The sequence below is a fragment of the Chenopodium album genome, chromosome 14 (assembly GCF_948465745.1).
Source record: "Chenopodium album chromosome 14, dcCheAlbu1.1, whole genome shotgun sequence".
NCBI classification, from domain to species: domain Eukaryota; kingdom Viridiplantae; phylum Streptophyta; class Magnoliopsida; order Caryophyllales; family Amaranthaceae; genus Chenopodium; species Chenopodium album.
In genome coordinates this window covers 18,986,028-19,009,712 of record NC_137847.1, presented here as the reverse complement: position 1 = coordinate 19,009,712, position 23,685 = coordinate 18,986,028, and the positions used below count along the sequence as shown (strand labels likewise).

At 34.6% G+C, this 23,685-nt stretch overlaps 1 protein-coding gene across 1 annotated transcript; it reads right to left on the bottom strand.

Moving 5' to 3' along the window:
* Positions 1-6,721: 6,721 nt before the first annotated feature.
* LOC145580124 (rhodanese-like domain-containing protein 8, chloroplastic) lies at positions 6,722-16,395 on the bottom strand. The gene is made up of 8 exons (XM_081637475.1): positions 16,018-16,395; positions 13,772-13,825; positions 12,992-13,138; positions 12,733-12,892; positions 12,153-12,244; positions 8,910-9,013; positions 8,507-8,779; positions 6,722-7,071 (listed from the first exon to the last, which is right to left on the bottom strand). The coding sequence occupies exons 1-8, from the start codon at positions 16,339-16,341 to the stop codon at positions 6,921-6,923; spliced, it is 1,305 nt and encodes a 434-aa protein (XP_081493601.1). The 5' UTR covers positions 16,342-16,395; the 3' UTR covers positions 6,722-6,920.
* Positions 16,396-23,685: the final 7,290 nt, after the last annotated feature.

Sequence of the window (23,685 nt, the reverse complement as noted above, 5' to 3'; positions counted from 1 at the left end):
TCAATAAAATTGTGTGAAACTAAATTGAGTTTCCCTTCTTTATTGTGAAGAACCTTGTAAACACCTAAAAATGTCTCTCAAAACCAAACTCGATGATGAACAACCTTTCACCGTCATTATTAGTCAGGTTGAGTATTTAATCTTGGAGTGCTTAAATCCATATTCAATCCTAATACATTTCATAAACCAACCCAATTCCTAGCCCATTTTGCTAAACCATAACTTACTTTCCTCTTTTCGTGTCCACATCACAAAATCGAGCTAATCTGATTTTGTGTCCCTATAATTTTGATCCAAATATTATTTAATTGGATAGGCTTTTAAATTAGCTTTCCAACAATATATCATAAGCTCAATTTCGATTTAAACCGAAAAAGATATAAGCAAAACACTAAACTCGGCCCAAAACCGACACCCTTTAACTAAAATCGCCATATCTTAAAATCTACAAAAGATTTTGACCTTATTCTAATTGCGTTGGAAATTATATTTGATAAGATTTCCAACGATATATTATATGCCTTATTCCGAGTCACGGATCAAAATTTATCATAGTTTAACGAGTAAAAATTGGAAAATACGCAGCACGGTATAGATACCGTGTCAAGGTATTGTGCATCGTGTCACGGTATTTCGAGCCGTGTCGCGGTGCACATACCGTGACGCGGAGTTTTCCCAGGGTTTTTTTGCGGCACCTTTTCACTTCTAGGGTTTCGTGCTTCACCCTACGCATTTTCTCTATAAATACTAACCTGATTTACTCATTTTCTCTTCTCCCATTTTAGCCTAAATACTAGCCTCCCTATACTTCCACAATACTTCCCCCAACCACTCTAAGGAGTCCATACTTGACCCGAAGTTTCATACTTAAACCAAGGCGTGAAAGGTAGAACCGATTGAGGGTTTGGACCAAATCTACTCTACTTTTAATTTAATTTAATTGTTTCAATTTGATTTATATTTTTATTGAAGTTACTAACAATTTATTCATGATGTAGTAATTTAAAGAAGCGCGGAACGTGAGTAATTTATTCACTTAATTACTCTTATTTTTTTTTATTGCTAGTGTAAACCATAAAAATTCAAACCTGCAATATATGATTAAAGAGGTAGAAAAATATGCTGGAACAATTATTTCATTGATAATTTATGGATTACAACTCTCGTAGATCTCTTGATTCCTCTCTCCAAAGGGTTAGGGTTTTGATATGTGTTTATAGTACGGGGCCTTGTTGGCTTATTCCATACTATGGACCTATAATGTTTGGTCGTAGGGAGGAGATGGGGTCTTTGTGACTTATTCCATTTAAGCCTCCTTAAACCTGAAACGACCCTCTTTATATAGAGTGTCGTAGAGTTGGAAACAAGATATCTATCAAATATTTTACGGGATCTTAAAGATAATATTTTATATTTTTTAATTTTATCTCCTTATTTACATATATCTGACACCTAATAATTAACAAAATTTCGGTGTCAACAAATACCCCCTCGAGATCTGTTGTGAAGATTTGAAATCAGATGCAACTTGGTCTCGAAACTTTCCTGTAGAATTTGAAAGCAAATTTGGCATACCCTCATTAAATTTGCAAGTTTTAAAATTTGGAGAGCGGAGATGAAGAGCAAAAACTGTCTCACTGAGCGTGCCAATTTGTAAACCATAAAAATTCAAACCTACAATATATGATTAAAAAGGTAGAAAAATATACAGGAACAATTATTTCATTGATAATTTATGTAGATCTCTTAATTCCTCTCTCCAAAGAATTAGGGTTTTGATATGTGTTTATAGTACGGAACCTTATCGGCTTATTCCATACTATGGACCTATAATGTTTGGTCGTAGGGAGGATATGGGGTCTTTGTGACTTATTCCATCTAAGCCTCCTTAAACTTGAAACGACCCTCTTTATATAGAGTGTCGGAAACAAGATATCTATCAAATATTCTACGGGATCTTGAAGATAGAATTTTATATTTTTTAATATTATCTCCTTATTTACTTATATTTGACACCTAATAATTAACAAAATTTCGGTGTTAAACAGCTAGTATCATGATTAGGGTTATGATTATAATTTGATTTGACTAACGATATTATGGTTAAATTGCTTCCAATGTTGATGTTGGTTTTATTATATTTATAATCACCATATTATATGTTTAAAGGGAATGTGCAACAGAATATCACGCATAATAAGATAATTTGGACGATCGGTTTAGGTTCGTTTTTAATCTTGTTGTTTAATTGAAGTGATCGTGATAGTTAGAATTATATGTTGCATTAACATTCAACCAAGCCTAATAATAGTTTGGAGCAAATTGAATCTTTGTTTGCATGCCTTTGAGATCGCAGGAATTACTTTTCACAGTAAGAATCAAGTAGATGCCAATACGGGCGAATGTGACTCCATGACTCACTTCATACCATCATTCCTGATCCTCCTTTCGTGGTTCCGAACCATATGGAGTTAGTAATTTCATGGATTATGAATGGGGTGTAACCTTCATGGGTCAATTGTTGTTGCCTTTCGTTGTCCTTTATTCGTGATTGCCTTAAATGATCCGTGAACGGTTTACAAGTTCTTTAAAAATTTGTTGGCGGCTTCCTACTTTGCTTTGTCTCTAATCGTGTCCTTAATCGTATATGTCAATTCTTACTTCCTACGAGTGTCAAGCATATTCACAACATGCTTAACATAGGCGCACTTCGAATGACGCATACAAACCTATTATACTTTTTCTTTTTGGTGCTAGAACATAATATACTTTCATTGCTCAATGCCACTAGTGCAGAACAAATGGGCATAACAACAGTAGGTTAAGCTAGCTGAAGGATGACATTGTTTTTCTTAATGTATTTCTGTTCTGGAGGATGTCATCAGAGTTTTAATGCCACTGTCCGTTTCAAGCATGACTTACAGATCACATTGATTACACTCTATGTTGGTCCTAAAGCGAAACTCAATATATTATGTGATATCCGGAGTTTTTTTGCTAAGTAAAATGAAGAGCATCAAAAATTGTAGGTGTTAACAGCTAAAAGTGGGGCGGGGCACTCAGTGATGAGTAAAAGGGCCAACTTTTGGAGATGATTTGGAGATTGCTGGTTTCCATGTAGTGGATGAAAGTGTAAGGAGGCTAAAATTCTTGAAGCCTCATAGCTCTGTGCAGTGATAATGGTTCACTTCTCTTCTAAACAGAATTGTAGTAGATCAAAGGTAAGACATCACTACCGAGCAAAGAATTACTATCCCCTGTCTGTGAAAGTTCTAAGCTGAGTTCAGGTCTTTGATTTTGGAGTATTCTGATGAGTCTGTTTTTAATATATATTTATTCCTATCTCACGGTCATATTTGTGCTTATTTGAGCTCTATAGTGCTATTTTTGTTAGTAATATACATATTTTAGTGTTTTGTAGAGTTGGTATTATCTTGTAGGAATTTGCAGATTTATGATAATTTCCGATCTTATTGAGCTACTACGAAAATATTAGACTTAGATGGTATTGTATGGCCAAATATTTAAAGCCAAAAGTTGAGTTAAAGAAATACACATTGGAGAAATTTTGTCGCGTACATGGCGCGACACTTGGAGAAAATCTGGAATGCCAAGTGTTGTTGTCTCGTGGCCTGGCTGCAAGGCCGACTTTATATATTAGTGATAATGGAAGAAACTTAATAGTTGGAAGGAGAAGTTACTTTTTAGAGCAAGGAAGGAAGTCTTGATAAACTCGTTGATATTGGCCATCCTAACATATCTCTGGTTGTGTACAAAATCCCTACGGGCATTCTTGATGAAATACAGTCAATGGTGGCAAAATTCTGGTGGGGGCGCTCTTCCTCTAAGGGTAAAGTGCACTGGCGCAATTGAAAGTCTTTGTGCGCTCCAAAGTATTTAGAGGGCCTTGGATTCAGAGATTTGGAGGTTTTCAATATAGCACTTTTGGGTAAGCAAATGTGGCGTATGACACCAAGCACCAAATTCCCTGCTTACTCGAATTTTCCAAGGGAAATATTACCATCACGCTTCCTTTCTTGAGTCTTCTTTGCGATTAAATGGGAGTTTCTTGTGGAAGAGTAATTGGAGTTCTAAAGCTCTGTAAAAAGAGGGACTGCTTTGGAGAGTTGGGGACGGGAATCAAATTAGTATCTGGCACGAGATGTTGATTGCTGATGACCAGGGGAGATTTATCACTTTATCACCACACCGAGAATAGAGGCTGCAAGTTTGGTGAGTGACTTGATCAGGCCGGACTCAAATGAGTGGAATGTCGATATTCAATGAGCGGGATCAGATTTGCATTCTGTCAATTCCTATTAGTTCTCGTGCTCCATGTGATGTGAGGTCTTGGGTTTCACGAAAAATGGTACATATTCTTTTTATGAGTGCTATGTTGTAAAGAACCTGTGGCCTAATACTAATTGTCAAGTTTTGCTCAGGGACTATAAATCCAATGATTGTCTTGACTGGGTATTACTGTTGGCATGGGGTAAATATGATTTGAAAGATAGGCAGACAAGTTCTACTCTCATGTGGCACATATGGCATCAAAGTCTAACATATGGGGGGAGGACTGCTATGCGTGGCAAAAGTCCCAAATTATGGAAGGCACCCCTAGGTGATTCCATTAAGGTGAATTGTGACCCTGCGCTTCTTGATGGTGGCTGGGTGGGGCTCGGTTCAGTGGCCAGGAATGCAAAGGGTGAAGTTTTATTTGCAGGAACGAGGCACGTCAAAGGTCTCTGGTCGCCGGCAGTAGCTGAATGTATGGCCATTTTCCTTGGTGACAAAAGCTGAGCAAAAAGTTCAAACTCAAAGAAGTGCTAGAGTCTGACTCACAAGTAGTGGTGGATGGATTGGACAAAGCCTCAACCTTTTCATCGGACCTCGACAATGTTCTTGATGATGTCTTAGAATTATGTACTTATTTTAGCTTTACTTCGTGGTCTCGTGTAAAAAGGGATGGGAATTTTATAGCCCATTATTTAGCTAGATTGATTCCGTTCGGTGTCGAACAAGTTTTTGTCAATCATTGTCTCCCCGAATTTACCCTGTTAGTACTCTCGAACACCTCTTCACTTAATGAATGATTGATAGTGTTTTGGTCGTTTACAAAATTATTAGCTGGAGGTGAAGTGATGAGTTAATCGATAGTTCATAAGGGATTAAGGGGTAGGATTAAGGGTTAATTATTAAACTCTTTACTAGCTCGTTTTCTTCAATTTTTATAGCATTTGTTTTGGCCAATGAACTATAGCGTAGGAGTAGATTTGATTAGGGTTACACGAGAATGTATACATGAGTCTATAAATTAATTTGCTCTATTTGAACTCCACGTTTATAGATCTAAGGTAAGAAGTTTTAAATTCAGTCTTAAAGAAAGCATCCACGGATATACCATTGAGAGATGAGATGGATGCACTTTTAATTATAGCTGGCAAACGTGTCGTATCGCATTGTGCTCGTGTTTGAAGTTAAATAGGTTGAAACAATAACCCCATCATTTAACTAAACGTGTCAAAGACTCTTGACACAAACCCGCTTTTTCGTATTGAATTAGTGTCGCTTTATCATGTTGTATGAAATAAAGGATAGCCTCGTTCAAAATATTTACAAGTCATTCCACAATCTATTGGTTTTTTTTTTTTTTTTTTAATTTTTTATCTTAAGTAGGTCAAGTTGTTTTACTTTCGTGTTAGAATTCTCAACACTAACCACACTTGTCCACAATCTATTGGCTTTTTTATTTATTTTATTTTTATCTTAAGCCGGTCAAGTTGTTTTACTTTTGTGTTAGAATTTTCAACACTAACCACACTTGTTTAATAAAAATGTGTCGTGTCGTCACTGTCGTGTTTATCCATTTACAGATACGTGTTGTAAACCCTTGACACTGAACCGATTTTTTCAAGTCTAGTTCATATCATGTCCCCATATACCTTGTTACCAATTTTCCTATTTTCTAATACTCCATAGTCCGTACCCATATTCCATCGACCAATCTTGACTCCAACACCTCTAGACTCTAGTGCCTTGCTTATTCTATTTGCTCTCTACTTGTTGATCTCTTACTTGTTCTCTTACATTATTAGTTTAGTTCTAGATAACTTTCCTTTACCAATAATCCAAATTAGCTGAACCTCAACATTGTGTTTGGTACCGTTAGTTCTTGTTCTTGTGAATTCAACCCTTACTAGGCCATTAAAATCATATTTTCGAAGTTAGGTTTATTTGATCTTAGGGGTTTTAGATAACAACCTGGATTTCCCTATTTCATCTTCCCCCAGTCAAATAGTTAGTCCTTAAAAATCAAAGCACACATTTCAGGGCCATTATATGCTCATTCAATTCATGTTTTCACTCATAATCCCAAGTTGAATACTTCTTCCGCCCACAATTATGTGCAACAAAGGAATATTTTATATCTCACAAGTAATACCCCTTTGTTGCACATAATTACGGGCGGAGGAAGTATTATGTTTCGGTCTAAAGAAGGGTTAACCAAATAATCTTCAAATAATATGTAAAGCATACATATCCTTTAATCCGTGACAAATATCATGCTTATGCATTTACCCAAAGGCAATAAAGAAGCGGCAATCATAAACTAAAACTCACAAAGTGCAACATTGTTTTACCAGCTTGCCATGGATAATGAAGGAAAAAGAACCAATTACTTACAACCAAAGAAGTTTCAAAGCTACTATGAAAAAAGAAAGAAGTGAAAATTTGAATCTTACTTGAAAGCTCAACCTAATCAAAATCCTGGACTTCGAATTTCATTCTCATCACATATATTTACAAAAGGCACAAATGCATTGAATTTTCTAAAAGTTCAGTCTGCTACACATCAATATAGAAGATGATAACATAAAATCAAACGCAAAAAGAGAGATGTTAGTGCTGTCTGATTTAAACTAAGAAATCTCTTCTCTAACCTTACTATCTCGATAAAGATGCCATTTTTGGTACCGTACACTTCCAAACAAAACAGGTCTTAGCCGTGGAGCAGTTTTACAATTTGAACAGCAGCAACCTCTCAATCCTTCCACACAGTTTCTGCAGCAACTGCAGCAAAAACAAACAGCTATTGAACCCTGAAAATAGATAGGTTTTCAAACAAGTCTAATACATGGAGGTTTTACAAACATTCTAATTAAATACTAATTCCAAAACTATTCTCCACTACATAAGAATTTCAGCTTAATCAAAGCAGTGCAGTTATTCTATAAAGCCCTTACTTAGAGGTATCAGAAACCAAAAAAAAAAAAAAAAAAAAGAGTTCAATGTTTGACTTGCAAAATATACAGTGGTCCACTTTTTTGGGACAGCCTAAAGTACGGAGTACACAATGTGGCATATTATTTAGAGATGGATTGAGTAGTGATATTAAAGATGAGTGTCATGGATTTAAGCAGCATATGAAGGAGTTTATAGTGGGCAGCATCACCACAGCTGGGTAGGCATATGGCCAATCCAACAATATTTTCCTATTTGACAGTTTTTTATTTTATTTTTTTTTTTTTAAAAAAAAAAAAATTAAGTACAAATGATCAAAGTTAATATATGAAATGTCAAAAAGTGAAAAGGTTAAAAAGTGTTGCAACTAAAATAAATGAAGAAAGATTTTATTAATGAATTGTTTTTATATAGCCAATATAGGTGTTAAATCTAAGCAAATGACCTCTCTTTTATTGCGAGTATTTAAAATATAAGTAAACAATAGAAAGCCCACTGACAAATCATGTATGCAAATGACGTGGCAACATACCATACCATACAAGGGGGTGGTGCTACTAGAAGGAGTTTTTTCAAGGTAAAGCTTCAAATATAATACTGTCTCCATTTTCTGGAGTTCATCACTTTGTTGTTCTCAATTGTTTTACTGAGTTCTACTTTCTTTCCGTTTATATCCTTGATGGCAACATTTATTTTCATCATCTTCTACTTCACTTATTTGGACTATTTCATCTGATAAATCATTAAGTCAATTTTGTTCACCTTATTTCTACTCAATACAAGAAAAATAAGTTTCGATAAAATTTAGTAAGTTCAAATATGTTTAGTAATATTAAGGAAAAACAACCTGAGTTAAGATCTTATAAAGGTTAAAAAGAGCTACACAAGTTTGATTTACAATCAAATTAAGTTCTAATAAGTTCTGATAATTATCAGGTGAATAGCACATACTCAAATGCTTCTCTTCACCTAATTTTCATTGATTTTGGGTCTAACAAGTACACATAAGATAGGATAAAGGCAAATAACTTCTGATAAATTCAAATAAGAAATGTAAAGGCTAATAATATCAGATAAAAGTATGGCCTGCAACAACGATTGTAAATGTTAAAGTACCCACCCGCATGTGTAGTCCCCCTTTTGAGTTTATTTTTTAATTGCAACTTAACTCACATAAATGGAGGTTATAATATTCACTATGTTTAATAAATAGACATGCATTTGTAAGATCCAAATTTGGACTTGAATTTGTGGTATGACTTACAGGAAAAGGAGGTTGCAGTCCAGATTTGCACAATTCCGATGTCTTAATTCATTAACTTGTGAACCACATATGTAACATCGAGCAAATTCGCTATTAGCCGGAGCTTCCTGACTTCCACTTGAGGTTGCGGCTCCAGGCTTGAAAGTGGCTGGTGGGAGTGAAAGGCGAGAATCAAATACAAACAAATTACCTACCCATTTTTCTGGACCTTCCTTCTTGAGATAATTTGAAACACCACCCTTCAAAGTGAAAAGGTTCTTGAAACCCTTTTGTCTGTAAATTTTAATATTAGGTGATTCATCACACAAAGTCATTAAGATGAAAGTAAACAATACTTGTTGATATTCCAACTTCCACTGAACTTTAAGCACAGCATGTAAATTAAAAAAGAGAAGGGAACAACCTGAGGATGGTAGAATATACATCACAGCGAATTCCTCCAGTACAATACATTAAAATATCTGTTTTATCTTTATCAACATTCACTAAAGGATCTGAATTAGTCACCTGAATTGGAAAACACATAAGAGAACATTATCACATGTTTAACAATTTCATGACCTAATGGTACTCAAATTTTGAAGATACCAGTGTAGTGCTCATGGAAAAATATCTCAAAAAAGAGAGTAAACAATATCATCTTCATCTAAAGAGGATTTTAACCTGCTTTATTAGCACATCAAGGTTGTAATAGACTCAACTAGTGAACCCAAACTACCACTAAAGCTGTACGAGAGAAGGGGAGAAGGAAAAGCAGGGTGTGTCCAAAAGGAGGAAAACAAGTATCAGCCACCAAGCGACAGCAGGGAAGATGAAGACAAAGCAAATTAATGTTCCACTATGGCATTGAGCAACGATGCAAAGGGCAAGCTGATTCTCTGATTTTATGATGTAGTAGAAGACAAAGTTAATTAAGCCTAGGGCATGCTAGTGCTTGAATATAAATAGCTAATAGAACAGTAGTAGCAACTATGTGAGAATTTGAATGTAATGAAAGTGACTTGTAGCCTCAAGCTGCTAGAGAGACCGATAGCCTCAAGCTATCATCTTATATTTCAGTTTTTTCTTTATCAATCAAAAAGCTCAAGCCTTTGTCTTCTAAATCTCTTGTTTATTCGATCTTATAACTCGACCAAACCAGTCCATAACAAAGGTTCGTTCATCTGACGTCCCTAAACTCTGCTCATAACAGGATCCATACTAGGTGGTGATGGTGGTGGTTGTTTGTGTTGTCAAAGTCATTTAGTTATTCAATAAAGATCCATCGACAATCCTCCCCTGTCTGACATCAATGTGGCATCAAATGCATACCTTTACCAGGGACTTCACAAGCCAAAGTTCATTTAGTATACTGACTAATTGACTATACTTAGATCTCTGGTAAAATGATTCTAAATTTATGGTAAAGCAAGTCTTCTGAGCACAAAGGAAAAACAACTTTAAGAGAATATCTGTAGATAACAAAGTACAAACCAGAGATATTTACCTAGTGCTTCAAAACTAAGCAACAGTCTGATCAATATACAAGTGTGCCAATACAAAAACACTGGAAACGTAAGTTACCTCCACACATTCAAATAATTAAGCAACCTTAATTAAGAGGGTTATACAAAGCATTTACAGAAGCTTCGAATTGTAAGAACACAGTCTATGACAGGATGTTGCACAAAAGATTTCCAAAAATCATAACAGAATGTCCACATCCATTAAGATGTCAGCATTAAATTAGAAACATATTGGGTTAAAAATTGTAAAAATACATGCAATTTAGTAGGAAATAACAAAGTTTGGGTACACCTTATTGTTGAAGATAATTCAAGATTTGCATAGGAGTATGGCATGGGTACATTATTTTGATTAAAAGAAATATTACTAAAGCTTTAGCAAAGGTAATACACAAGGAGGGTAAGGTGTCCTTGCAAAAGAAAGCAAAAAACAGGATAGCCCAAATCTCAACTCTGTACTCTTACAGAAGACTTTAGGAAATCTCAAGCCACCTTTTATCCCATGGCATGGGTACATTGACAAGGATCTCATCAGTGAAACTATGAGATTATTGGTTTTCTTGACAAAAAAATTGAATATTTAATGGTTTGGAAGATTGAGTAGTTTAAGGCAATTTTAGGGCTCCTCAAGTACACTTATTAGGTCATTAGAGGTATTAGTCCAATGTAATGGACCAAGGAACAAAAGGGATCCTTGCAAAGAGATTTAAAACTCTCTCTAGTACAAAAGCTTATAACATAAATTACATAATTAATCACATTCAACCTTTCAATCTTAGTTACAAAGCATATCAAGTTTTTTAATTCAACTACGACAAGAGTAACCAACTTAAATAATGGAATAAACAATATCAGGTTATAAGCAAATAAACTTATATGTAAGCCTAACCATATATATACAGACATCTTTTAATGTATGTCTAAACCAAGTGGATCTTAAGAAAGCAATAAAGACGAGTAGCAAGGTCACCATGAGTCCTTAAACCAAGTCACACATGAATACATGATACACAAGTAGACTAGCCAAGAGAGTCTAATTCAAAGACCCAACGCATCTAGATAGAACTGGATAGGCACATAAACTGACACACTATCAGCCACTGTGCTAAGATACACTCTTTCAGAATGAGTAGTCTAATCTATGCCTTGGTCTCCATCATACACGATGCCTGGTACTCAAACATTGGCTCCAGGCATTCGCTCTACAATACTTTACCCTGGAAAAAAAGGTCACCTTGCGTCCTTGAACACCTAACCATCATTCGACTAACCTGGCCTCCTCAGTCAGCTAAGAACATTAATCTAGAAGGAGCCAGAAATTTGAACCTTTCTCCAAGGTAGTAGGCAGATATTTTCTTATACGCAAGTTGATATATATGTTAATTTTATTCCATGATCTTTGCCAGTTTGCCATTTTTCCATCAACAGGGAGTTTAATCCTTTTGCTTCTCAAAATCCTAACACTGAGAAAATCTTTTCATTCATCTCAGGTATCATTCAACAACGGCAAATTCCACTTTCACGTTTCAGGTTGAGTTCTCATTTCTCTCAACCATTTACATTAGTGAATAAAGGTTGTACTTGTATGTTAAATGTATTTACTATATCAGCACTACTGAGTTTAAATTTGAATCTAGAATGCATTATAATATGCTGCAGTCCTCTTCATGGACAGTCACTATCCGCTAATATCAGTTTCTGTCAATGCCTTGCGCCTGCAAGGCCTGCAACTTCCCAAACTTTGGTTATCCCTCCTACTAAAAGTGTTCGATATCGGCTGAGGTGTTGACGTGATAGAGAGAGAAGAATTTTTTTTTCTCATAAGAGTAAGGTCGAGATAATTTGGGACATCCATACAAGGGAAGTGTCAAAAACATTGTGGGGCGGACAGAGCATATTGGCTTTCATCATGCAACATGTCACAGCATTTTCTATTTGCAATTAAGTTATACGGGATACTGTGTTGTTAATAAGAAGTGCTTTTTTCTAACAAATCAAGATCTCCTTGTACACCAAGAGCTAAATCAATCAATCAAAGCCTTAATCCCATAAGTTGGGTCGGCTACATGAACCAAAAGTGATTATTCCGTATAGTCAACACCAAGAACTAAATGTACACCAAAATTTCTGTCAAGCAATACCTGTAGGTTTGATAGCCCAAAAGAAGTAGTTCTAAAGCAGTCAACTTCAGGACGTTGAGCCCCCTGGAAGTGACCAATATCCCATTCATAACCTGACACAATAAGGCAAACTTAATCTCTGAAATAAGGACATGCAAAGTTTAAAAGCATCTAATATCACAGCATAAAAGTTAAACATTAGAGCCACACATCAGGAAAAGGGACTTGATCAACCCCATTCCCACCCCCCCCCCCCCCCAACCAAAAAAAAAAAAAAAAAAAAAAAAAAAAAAAAAAAAAAAAAAAAAAAAAAAAAAGAAAAGACAAAGACAACGAAAAAGAGGGGCAAAACTGTTGATGTTTAGAGTAAGAAAGAAGTAAAATTTGCAAAATCTTCACTGCCTATAATCTAGAACAATGGAGATATTTTAACAAAAATATAATTTTAGAGAGCAAAAGAGAACAGCAGGATTCTTATTTCAAAACTAGTAAAGACATTGCAAAATATTTCTCCAATCCTTCTGCTAATTATCATCATCAGGAATTCCAGATTTTCTAGTTAAAGGTTAAAATCACAGTCAACTATGAAGCAAAAAGGTACCATTTCTCACATCCAACAAAATGCAACTCTTGTGATCGTCATTTGCTTTGTCATGATTGCTATCTAGTGACTTTAACCTAGCCCTCCATTCAGATGGTGATAGAGGTTCTGCACGCATTGAGGGATCAAGGAGTGGAAGATCTTGAGCTCCTAAATCAAACTACACGTCAAATAATGTCAATCAAGAATTGACAAAAAAGCAATAGGTGGAAGAGATAATTAGTGACAGTAGTCATAAAATGTTGCACATTGAACTTGCCTGAACTAGTGAAGGCTTGTAACGCATTTTCAACCTTGGAAATGCATGTCCACTAGAAGGAGAAATTTGGACCAAAATATCAGTGAATCTTTGGTCATCTCTAAGCCATTTCACATACGACATAGCATCTTTTGATGGTCCACTAAACTGTGTTAACAAAGAATATACAAGATGTCAATCCAAATAAGAAATCAGTCGTTAATTCAGTCTAGACCCAAAAGTACGAATTTATAAAGTTGACCTAAGAACCTACAAGACCATGAAGCATGTTAAACCCAAAACAAGGACACCAGTTTACACCTAAGAACTCATAGCACCTTTATGAGTGAAATTGAACTCAATGAGCACAACTGTCAGCTACACTGTGAACCATCATTGGGTAATGTCAATAGCACAAACTTTCAGTTTTAACAAAATTCTGCAAACAAGATATTGCCATTCCAATTCTAAACCTAACTAGTTTATAGTCGTGGTATGGAAGTGGTAGTGAGGAACAGATTATATGTAAAACGAATATAGATTCGTAAGAACAAAACGAACTCAAGTATATCAAGACCTGTAATATTATTAGCTTCAATCATCAATAGAATTTCAGGGTGGTAGAATTGAGGAGCTCGGATTGATACAAACATAATGCACATCAGGAAAAGTCTTTTACAGATGTAGCAGCAAAGGACAATATGCTTTATATACACATAATGAGATGTACTGGTCAAGTAATGTGGCTTGAAGATCAATAAGAAAAAGAAAAAAATAAACCCAACAAAAGGATAATTATACCTGTGCATTAACACCTTGTTCATTGATATATATCCGTCCATGTATATCAAGCTCCTGGTCACATTATCAGTAAAGAGAAGTAGTTTACAAATCTTGAAAGGGCTACGTATAGATATCTTTGCATAACATAAAGCCAATATTACTGAACAAAAAAGAAAAAGAATCAATAAATCTAAGTAATTGATTAAAAGTATATGACTAGACTGCATTGTCTGAAATTGAAAGAGTATAAAAATCCGGATCCTTGCCTAACAAATTATTATACTTTGGGATGATAAGAAGAGCTATGGTCAAAATTTCTAAGAAATTTTCATAAATTCAACTTCAATATAGAGCTCTAGAACATTCGATGCTCCTAACTACAGAAGTACAGAATTTGAAAGCAAAAATTTCACTATAAGCGGGAAACCAGAGCAAAGTAAGGAAAGTGCTTTGATTCCAGTCAGCGAACACGAAGCATTCTATTCATGAATGCTATAGCATTGTGTTGCAGACTTGCAGCACGTGAAATAGACGGTTGTATAGATAACAAGCTGCAAAAACTTAAGTACTATTTCCTATGTCAATATAGCTAACTAACTCTGCCACATATATTGTTTTGTCCTTTACTTCATAGCCTACTCAATAAATCAGTGATAAATTTTAATTTTATTCATTTCCTTTTTCCTATGCCTTTTTCCCTTCTGTCTTTCCCTTTTTCGTACATCCCACACATTTATTTTGCAACATGAACATAATGGAAAGAAAGTTTTCATGTAAAATTCTAAAAACTTAGTGTACCCATTGGTGTAGTACGTGGGAAGTTGTGTATATATAAGAAAAACTAATCTGGGACTTCATGGTTTCACAGCCTGTTACCATTGTTCTAATTTTAGTGTGTAAAATAATAATATAATGAATATTTTTTGTAGAAACTAAAGTAATTAAGAAATCACACAACTTTTACACAATTTTGGCGATTTTATAATCTTGGTTACCACAGCTTTCACTGTTAATAATGAGCTGAGATTCTTAATAAGCAACTCTAGCACGAGCTCAGCTTAAGCTCAATAAGATTCGTTTATACAATAAATGACCAAGCTTAAACAATTATTAAGATTGTTTGATGAATGAGCTAGACTGATAGAGCAAGAATAATAGATATAGTGATATAACCGTTCATATATATTAATCGTGAACAACTTGTTTATTTATATTCACGAACAAGCTTGTTTATTTATGTTCATGAACAACATCGGTTTTTAAAAAACAAGCTCAAAGCTCATTTAATGAACATTATTGTCTTTTATCCTTTTCTTATAGTTGGCAAATTTTAGTGTAGGAACAATGTAAAAACCTCATGCATAAGAAAATGTGTTTCTTTCATAAGCCAATTTATGATCTTGACTCAAATAGTATATGAGCCATCTATGAACCGTTCACAAACACTATTAGTTCATACAAACCAAACTAGAACATATTAAGTTCAGTTGAAAGCTTGAGCTCAAGGTTAGACTTGCCAAAGTTAAGTATACATGAACATAAAAGCTCAGCAACTTGGGCTCAACTCGATTACACCCTAGTCAAAACCATCCCCACTTTTCAATTATCACCCCAATCAAAAAAACAATTTTCACAAAACCTATTGGTGCAACGATGTCCAATATACACCAGGAATGAGAGATTGTTATATACACCTGGGTGCATGATGCAACCATGAGTTTTTGTTCTCATTTAAATGATTGTCATTCATTTAATCATTAAAGAAAGAGCAAAAACTAATTTTGAGTTAGTCGATGCACCTGGGTGTATATTATAGTTTTCTCCGGGGAGTACCCAACGCAAAATACAACCACATTCAGTTGCATAGTACAGCCACACTTAGTTTTTGCTCATTTGCCAACTATAAGAACTCCCATGAGCCACAGTACACAACAAGCTAATTTTACATTGTTCCTACACAATTTCTCCAATTATAGATCTATCATCCATATAAAAAAAATCCAATAAATGAAATTAAAATCCCAATATAATTACTCCAATCTGAGGTTACAATGGATGTTCAAATATGTCCAGGAATTCACACAATTAAGGTATAGAATATATGTTTAGGACATTTTTAATTTAGCCATTCTAAACTCATACAAAGTACTCTATACCTTGATTGTGTGAACCAAACATCCTCTTACATATTCCTCCAATTCACCCAATCGAACCAAACAACATTATTGCAAAGAAAAGGATAAAAGAAGAGATTAGAAATGAACCTCTAAAATGGATAAATGCTTGGACACTTCAAATTCAGGGTCTTCAATATAAACAAAGTGATAAAAGTTTACAACTATAAACCCACTTTCATCATCCTCAACAATGGGAATCCCAGAAGTGGTGGGAATCAAAGAGAAAGTGCAGGTGATTTTGGGAGTTTTGAATTTCAAAAATTGGATTTGGCCGTGTGGTAGAATGGGAAGAGAAGACGTGGGTATTGAAGAATGATGGTGTGGGAGTGTTCGGACATGGAATTGAGAGAGAGAGGAGAGAGAAAATGAAATGGGTTTTAATGGCGGAAGAGTGATGTTGAGGGAAGCCATAGCCAGAAGCACAGTACCTCATCCTGTCTAATGGTTGCAGTTACAAGTTAATAAAGCTTCCTAATGGAGAGAGTACAATTAGGGACTACAAAACGTTTTACTTGTGCCCGGTTTACATTAAACTAGCACAAATTCTCGATTAAGGTGGATTTTTATTAAGTTTTTGTAAGACTGAAATTATTTTGGATCAAATTAGATTTGGGTTAAATTTAAATTGAAAATTGAATGGACACCCCTAATTATATGTATGCGTCTGTTACTTACAATCAATTTTTTATACAATTACTATTCGATTTTCTTTATAACTTTTCAAACGTGTTTTTGAAGTTAAGAGTGCTCTCAATTATTTGTAATTTGACTCCTAGTTTTCTTTCCTCTTTTGATGATGTGTCAAATTTCTAATGTTGTTGTATATAGGGACAACATACAATGTATGTGTATCAGCTCTTAAAAAAATCCTTCTAAAAATATTAGTGTTAATCCGTAAATGAAATATATGTGAAATTTATGAGGAAATTTCTATTACAAAAAGAACATAGGAAAATTGAAAATCGGAGCTTCATTAAGGTAATCAATACCAAATTTTATGAACTTAATTAGGATGCTAAAAGTGATGTCTGCATTATGATTATCAAGCATACAATGAATACGAATGAAATAATTTTCAAAAATGTCATCAGTGGGACTTAAATTACACAAAAAAAAAAAAAAAAAAATAAATAAATAAATAAATAAATTATCTGCTCAACCAGAGCTATCTACCAAAGATGTACTCCCTCCGTTTCATAATGTTAGTCTCATATGGAATCAATGACATAAAATAAAAAAAGAAATATATTTGGAATCTAACATTAAAGTACAACATAATTCAGTTTACCTTATTTAACTTTTTAAATTTTTTATTAGGAAAGCACAAGTCATAACTGCATAATTTAAGGTAAAGATTTCCTTACTTAGAGTCTTGTCATCAATTCACAACTTATTAATTAAAAAAAAAATCAAATTATAAATGAAATATATTCAATATGGGTATATCTTTTTTAAACGCCCAAAATAGTATATGGGACTAACATCATGAAAAGGAGGGAGTATTTTTTTTTCTATTTAGATAAGATGAAGGGCTCTATTGGGCCGAAACCATATTCTTACGCGGTTTGGTTTGTTATCGGGATTCATTCTTATAAGAGTCTATAATACTTGATTTGGATTAGTTTCTAGTTGATTAAAAATGATTTAGATCGATTTTCGTTATGAAATATTTGATTTTTAAGTGGTTCAATTTCCGTAGTGTTGGTCACTAATGTTAAATCTAACCCATAAATCTCACTCTTACATTCTTAAATTTACTCCATTAATATTTAATCACAATGCTTGAAATTTTGTATTATTTACACGTAATTATTCAACCGTCTTTTGTGATTTACACGTTAGGGAATAAAATAAAAAAAAAAAAAAAAAAAAAAAAAAAAAAAAAAAAAACCAAAACAAAACAAAAACAAAGTGAGGTCTTGTTACATTCACTTCAATATACTCTAACAATATTTTAACTACTCGTAATAAAGTATAATTAAAGATTTTAATGATATAAATGTGTATTAATTTGTCTAGCTTTTTTCCACTTCTCCTCCCATTTCTTTAAATACCGTGAAAAAAACACAATAAGAACTATATTATGGGACGGAGGGAGTATAAGATATGGTTTTGTCAGATTGCAAAAAAATGTGATTGACATGTATGAAGCATAGATCTCAAGAGGATTTTATCCATTTGAATTATTGGGGTCCCTTAGGGTAAGGCATACTGATTTTGGGATGTCTCCGTCATTTTAGCAACATTTGTAGACTTTTAATTGTATGTTAGAAAATACTTTGCACAACACAAAACATCATCACCAACTTCCCTCGTTCTATCAATAGTCCCATCGCATGTTTAAATGTATATTGGTAAGCCTTATATGCATTGTCCTCACTCGTTGTAATAGCTTAAAGGTATACATCGTTAATGACCTTAATTGGTATTGTGTAAGGGCTCCTTATGCCAATAGTAACTTATGTTACTTTATTGTCCTTTCGTTTGTTGTAAACTCAATTTAATCAATGTAATTTCAGCTATTTTTTTCCCTACCTTATAAAAAGTTAGAGATTGCATTTATGAATAGTACATGAACCATTATACCCCTCAAAATGTTTGTTTACCTTATTACCCCCATATGTAATTTTGTAAGTTTCCGTAGACTTTCTCATTGGGAAATTGTCCGTACATTTTCTTAATCATTATGAGTTTTGAGCTTTCTTTCTCCTTTCTCTATTCATCTTCCTTGAAGTACTGATTTTTTCTTAACCATTTATGAGTTTAGTTCTTCTTGTCTTGAAGTATTGATTACTCTTGAACATTTTTACTTTCTATTAATTTCTTCTCCATCTCTGTTCACCATCTCCATTGAAGTACATAATTATTCCACAATCCTAAAATTATATAAGAACAATTAAAATCAAAATTACTTAATTTCCAATTGGTCATAGTTGTAAAAAAAAATGGTAATAAATTTATAAAATTAATAATGCTTCTTAAAGTTTCACCCCTGCTATATATTGGATTGCAGTACTAATTAGTATAATTTTAAGAGCTTTCGCATTTTTTTTTATGTGAAAGATTAGTTGATTATCATCTACAAGTTTTCATTTGCTATTAATTTCAGATTATAATACTTATTACCAAATTTAAGTGGTATTGTTAAGCTCATTTGCAACTGTATTGTAGTATTTAAGAGGAGGCAAAATGAGGGGCTTTAGCAAGGATGTGGAGTGTTAATCTTATGTGGGTACATGAAAATGAGATTAATTGCCAGAAAGTTGAATAGTGAATGATAATAAGAAGAATGACGAACTTGGCTATTTGTTTTTTTTTGCTCTATCTCGCAATCTTTTTAGCAATTCTATCTCGGCTTGATGACTCCATTATATAGATGAATTTGAAAAACCCATCAATTAATTAGAAATTAAAAAAAAAAATAGAATAATAAAGTTTAAATTTGTTTTATATTTAATGGGGGTTATGGTTTAATTACATGACTATATTAATCACTGGACATCTAAAGGTTGTTGCTTTATGTGGGTGTTTTTTTTCTTTATTTTGTGAAGGTCAAAACTAAATTAACGACTTACTCATAAATTGTGTTTAAAGGACATTGACTAATAAAATTAATCTATGATTGTGCCGAAATAGATGTATTAGGAAGAACAAAAATCAAACTGACTAAGGTGAAAAGGGGAAGAAAGCAAGAAGGAATTCAAGGGAATTATCAAGGGTGGACAAAGAGGCTATAGATGGAGCTACATAGAGCTAATTTTACTCAAAGCTAAATTCTTAGAAGTATTTTGCCCGAGTTCATTTTCTACTTATTTGTTAAATTTTGAGTATTGTTAAATCATGTGTAATTAACTCCATGTAAGTTCAAACACAAGCTAAGAAAAATTTAGCCGAAAGGGCTGGCCACCCCGCGTGCAACGTGAGCATTGGCTGCCCTAGTAAAAAAAAAATCTAAAAAACTTACTACCTCCAATTTTTTTTAGTTGCAACTTTGGGGTATAATTTGTGAGATATAAAATATTCCAAAATTGCAACTAAAAAAATCGGAGATAGTACAAAAAATTGATACTATTAGGTTTCGATGAGTCCGACTCACCGCGGAAGAAAACCCGAGCCAAGACCACACTCACAATAATTATAACCGTAAAGCATAATTAACTTAAACAACAAGATTAAGAAAGAGATTTATACCTTTGATGCGTGCTTCGCTTACTAAAAGAGCTCTTACTTCGAAAGCTCTAAGCCCCGCTCACACGAGGACCTCCAACAAAGTCCACTCGCAACCCGAGCACCGAAAATGGTCCAATGCTTAGGAGTTAGCTAAGCCCGACCTAAACCCGATTAATTAATTGTGTTCAAAGGTTTTCACAATGGTGATGCCTTTTTCAACACTTACTCAAGCAATTTTCCCAATAGCCCAACTTAAGTATTGTAAACACCCAAATGTGTCTCCCCAAAACCAAACCCAATGATGAATATCTTTCACGTCATTTAATTATCGAACGAGGTGAAAGTGTGAAAAGTCTGGTGATGTGGATGTTTTTTTAAAATATCTCTCTTGCTGTTTTCAAAAATGTTTCTTCTTTCACTCTATTTATGAAACTAGCCAGTCCAATTTAGTTTGGTCCATGTTAGGGTCCAATAATGGTGTAGCTGGATTGGACTCGAAAAGAGCTTTCCAACGATATATTATAAGCCCAATTCCGATGAATAATGAGGAAGTTATGGCTTAAACTAAATTTGGCCCGAAATGAATTTTATATGTGGCCCAATGATCTAGAGGAGGGCCTATTAATTATTATTCCTAAATTTATTAGGATTGATTTTAATTTTCTAGAATATCTAGAAGGTTCTTTTAAATTCTAATAGTATTAGGATTGATAATTATATTTTAAAGAGTTTTATTTGGAATAAAATAAGTGTTTTATGATAAATCTGATTTTAATTTGATAAACACGGAATTTGCTGCTTAATCATATTAAGAAGAGGATTCCGCGTACAAAGCGCGTTTTATCTTTTAATTAGCGCCAAACGACAGAGTCTGTCGCCTGGCGCTAATGTCTGTCGCCTGGCGCTGGTGCCTGTCGCCTGGCAACAGATGCCAGTTTTATTCCGTATAGAACTTGAAGTATTTTCTATCGTTTTGGGACTATTTTTGTATAAATAGGGGTCGTATCTCCTCGTTTTCAAGAATCAACAATTCACAATCATCTAATTCTATTCTCTCTTCTATCTCTAAAAGCTAGAAGCTTTCTCTCTCTCTATTCTTTTTTTAAACCCTTCCCTCTCACAAAATTCCATATACATTAGTTCTAGATACACCTAGCCAAGTTCGAAGTTGCCTTCTCCCTAGACGTGAAAGGTTGATAATTTCTGAGGGTTTGGTCCCTAATCTCTATTTCAATTATTTGATTTAATTGTTTGATTTATTATTTTCCTTGAAGTTACTAACGCGTGTATTTTGTTATTAGAAAGAGATACGAGGCGTCGAAGTAAGTAATTGCTTTAATTGTTATTTTGATATAGAAATCATGCTTTAATTATTATTATGATTCCTAGTATCATGTTAGGATGCTTTTATTGATTTCTAATATCATGCATGTTTTTATGATGCTTCCTATTCTTTCTTATATCATGTTAGTATCATGCTAGGAATAAAGCTTTGATCTTTAATGTTTAGTGACATGCTAGGGTTTGTTATTAATCTTGTTAATATCATGCCTAGGATCTTGCTATTATTATTAAGCTTTATTGAGATTGAGATTATTATGATTGATGATTTGTTATGTTACTTGATATTTATTATTGTTATTGCTTGATCACGCTATCTCTTGCAGGTTTAAAGGGAATTTGTACTTGAAATTACGCTTAATAAGATAATTAATAATCTTGTTTAGGCTAATATGATTATAATTCAAGTGATCGCCAATAATAGATTTGCTTGTGCATTAAATTCAACCAACATAGATAAACAGGTTTAGTGTTAACCTATTGATTGCATGTTAGTCAGAAAGCGCACATGAATACAAGAAGAATGAAGTAGATGCCTTTTTAGGGTAGGTTTAATCTCTTTTAGGTTGGATTTGTACCTTCATCCCCGAACTTCCAGTCATGGTTCCAGACCTATTGGAGTTAACGATCTCCTGGATCGTTAAGTGGTGTAACCTTCACCCTGTGAACGCTTTACAAGCTCCTAAAACTTGTTAGCGACTCTTTTACTCTAGCTTCCTTCCCTTTGGACGCCACCATGCTTAAGTGTATGATCACAGTGGGGCTCAAGTGTGGGATGCTTGAAATATTCCCTACAGGTATTTATAAGGAAAACAAGAGTGAGATTTGCTCTTCCATCAATGTGGGAGAATTGATTTTTCCATTTTATTTTTAAATCAAAAATAAAATTAATTATCAAGCTACTAATAAATCAATAAGTGGAATATACATGAGAGAGGTTAGGTGAGGACCATTTGGAAGGGGGGGCAAACTTTCTCCCCACTCCTCTCCCATAGTCGGCCAACACAACACTCAAGCCCCAATTAATGCGCGCCAGGTGGAACCTCCACTTGGGCACCAAGGCACCCAAGTGGGCTACTGCTGCCGCACATTCGGCCTAGCAGGCCATGCACATATGTGCGGGCTGCTTAGCTAAAGCTTGATGCTAGCAAGCCACGCACCAATGTGCGGGCTGCTAGCTGCGGCCTGCTAGCATGCCTCGCACATTTGTGCGGGCTGCTAGCCGTGGCCTGCTAGCATGCCTCGCACATTCGTGCGGGCTGCTAGCCTTGGCCTGCTAGCATGCCTCGCATATGGTGCGGGCTGTCAGCCCTGGCCAGTTGCTAGCAATGGTGCGCTAGCACGCACCAGCCAGCCTAGGCTCGGCTTAGTGCGCTTGCTAGCCACCTTGCTAGGCCATATGCCCTTAGCACTCGGTTTTCTTGGGGCATTCCAATGCTAGGGGTGTCTAGGTAATTTTTTTGATTTATTAGTAATTTTCTCGTCTCTTCTTTTATTATTATCGACTCGACTTTCGACGCTCGGTTTCGACGCTCCAAGCTCGAATTTCCGACGTCTAAATATTAATTACTCGGGCGACTCATTAATTCCTTTCGAATTAATTCGTCGTATCGGTTCTTTAGTTGCTTGGGTGTGACCCAAAAGGTTCAGTCAAGATTAAGCTGTAATATTAATTATTCATTAATAATATACTTGTCCGAAGGACACCATTCCTTTTAATCTCCCACTTGTCCTTCTGGACAAGTGCACTTTTAGTGTATAGCCTTTTTCCTATGTCACTTAATGTCTCTTTATGAACTATAAGATAAGATTTATTCATCATCCTTATTATGTCCAGAAGTGTTTCTTGATCCCGAGTCCGACTGTCAATAAACAAATGATTTCTAAAATCCATCCGAGCACGGCCATGCATTTTACAGTCTCGCTCTTCTAGAGGCCTTGTAAACAACAAAGACACCTTCCCTATTTTAATAGGGGGACATCCCAGTCTTGTAATGTAGCTTCTCTTACTGAGAGGACCTAGCCGCCTGAGTGTTTCCGTTATAATCCCCTTTTATGGCAGACGTTTGACAACATCAAAGCGGACTAGTACTCAAACAAGAGAACTCATAATACTCATGGTCGAGGAAATAGGTTTCGATAGCCATAATGAGAAGTATAGTTATGACGATTTTTAATCTCTTAAAGTATTCTCATAGGTCAATCCAGTATGGTTCTAAACCAGTACCTGTGCAAATGATTTAT

What these genes read in the sequence shown, in the direction of transcription:
- LOC145580124 (XM_081637475.1), bottom strand. Translation starts at nt 16,341, where the DNA reads ATGGCTTCCCTCAACATCACTCTTCCGCCATTAAAACCCATTTCATTT. An exon ending in AACAAGGTGTTAATGCACAG is followed by an intron (nt 13,139 to 13,771) that starts GTATAATTATCC and finishes TTGTTAACACAG; the next exon opens with TTTAGTGGACCATCAAAAGA. An exon ending in ACAAGCCTTCACTAGTTCAG is followed by an intron (nt 12,893 to 12,991) that starts GCAAGTTCAATG and finishes TTTGACGTGTAG; the next exon opens with TTTGATTTAGGAGCTCAAGA.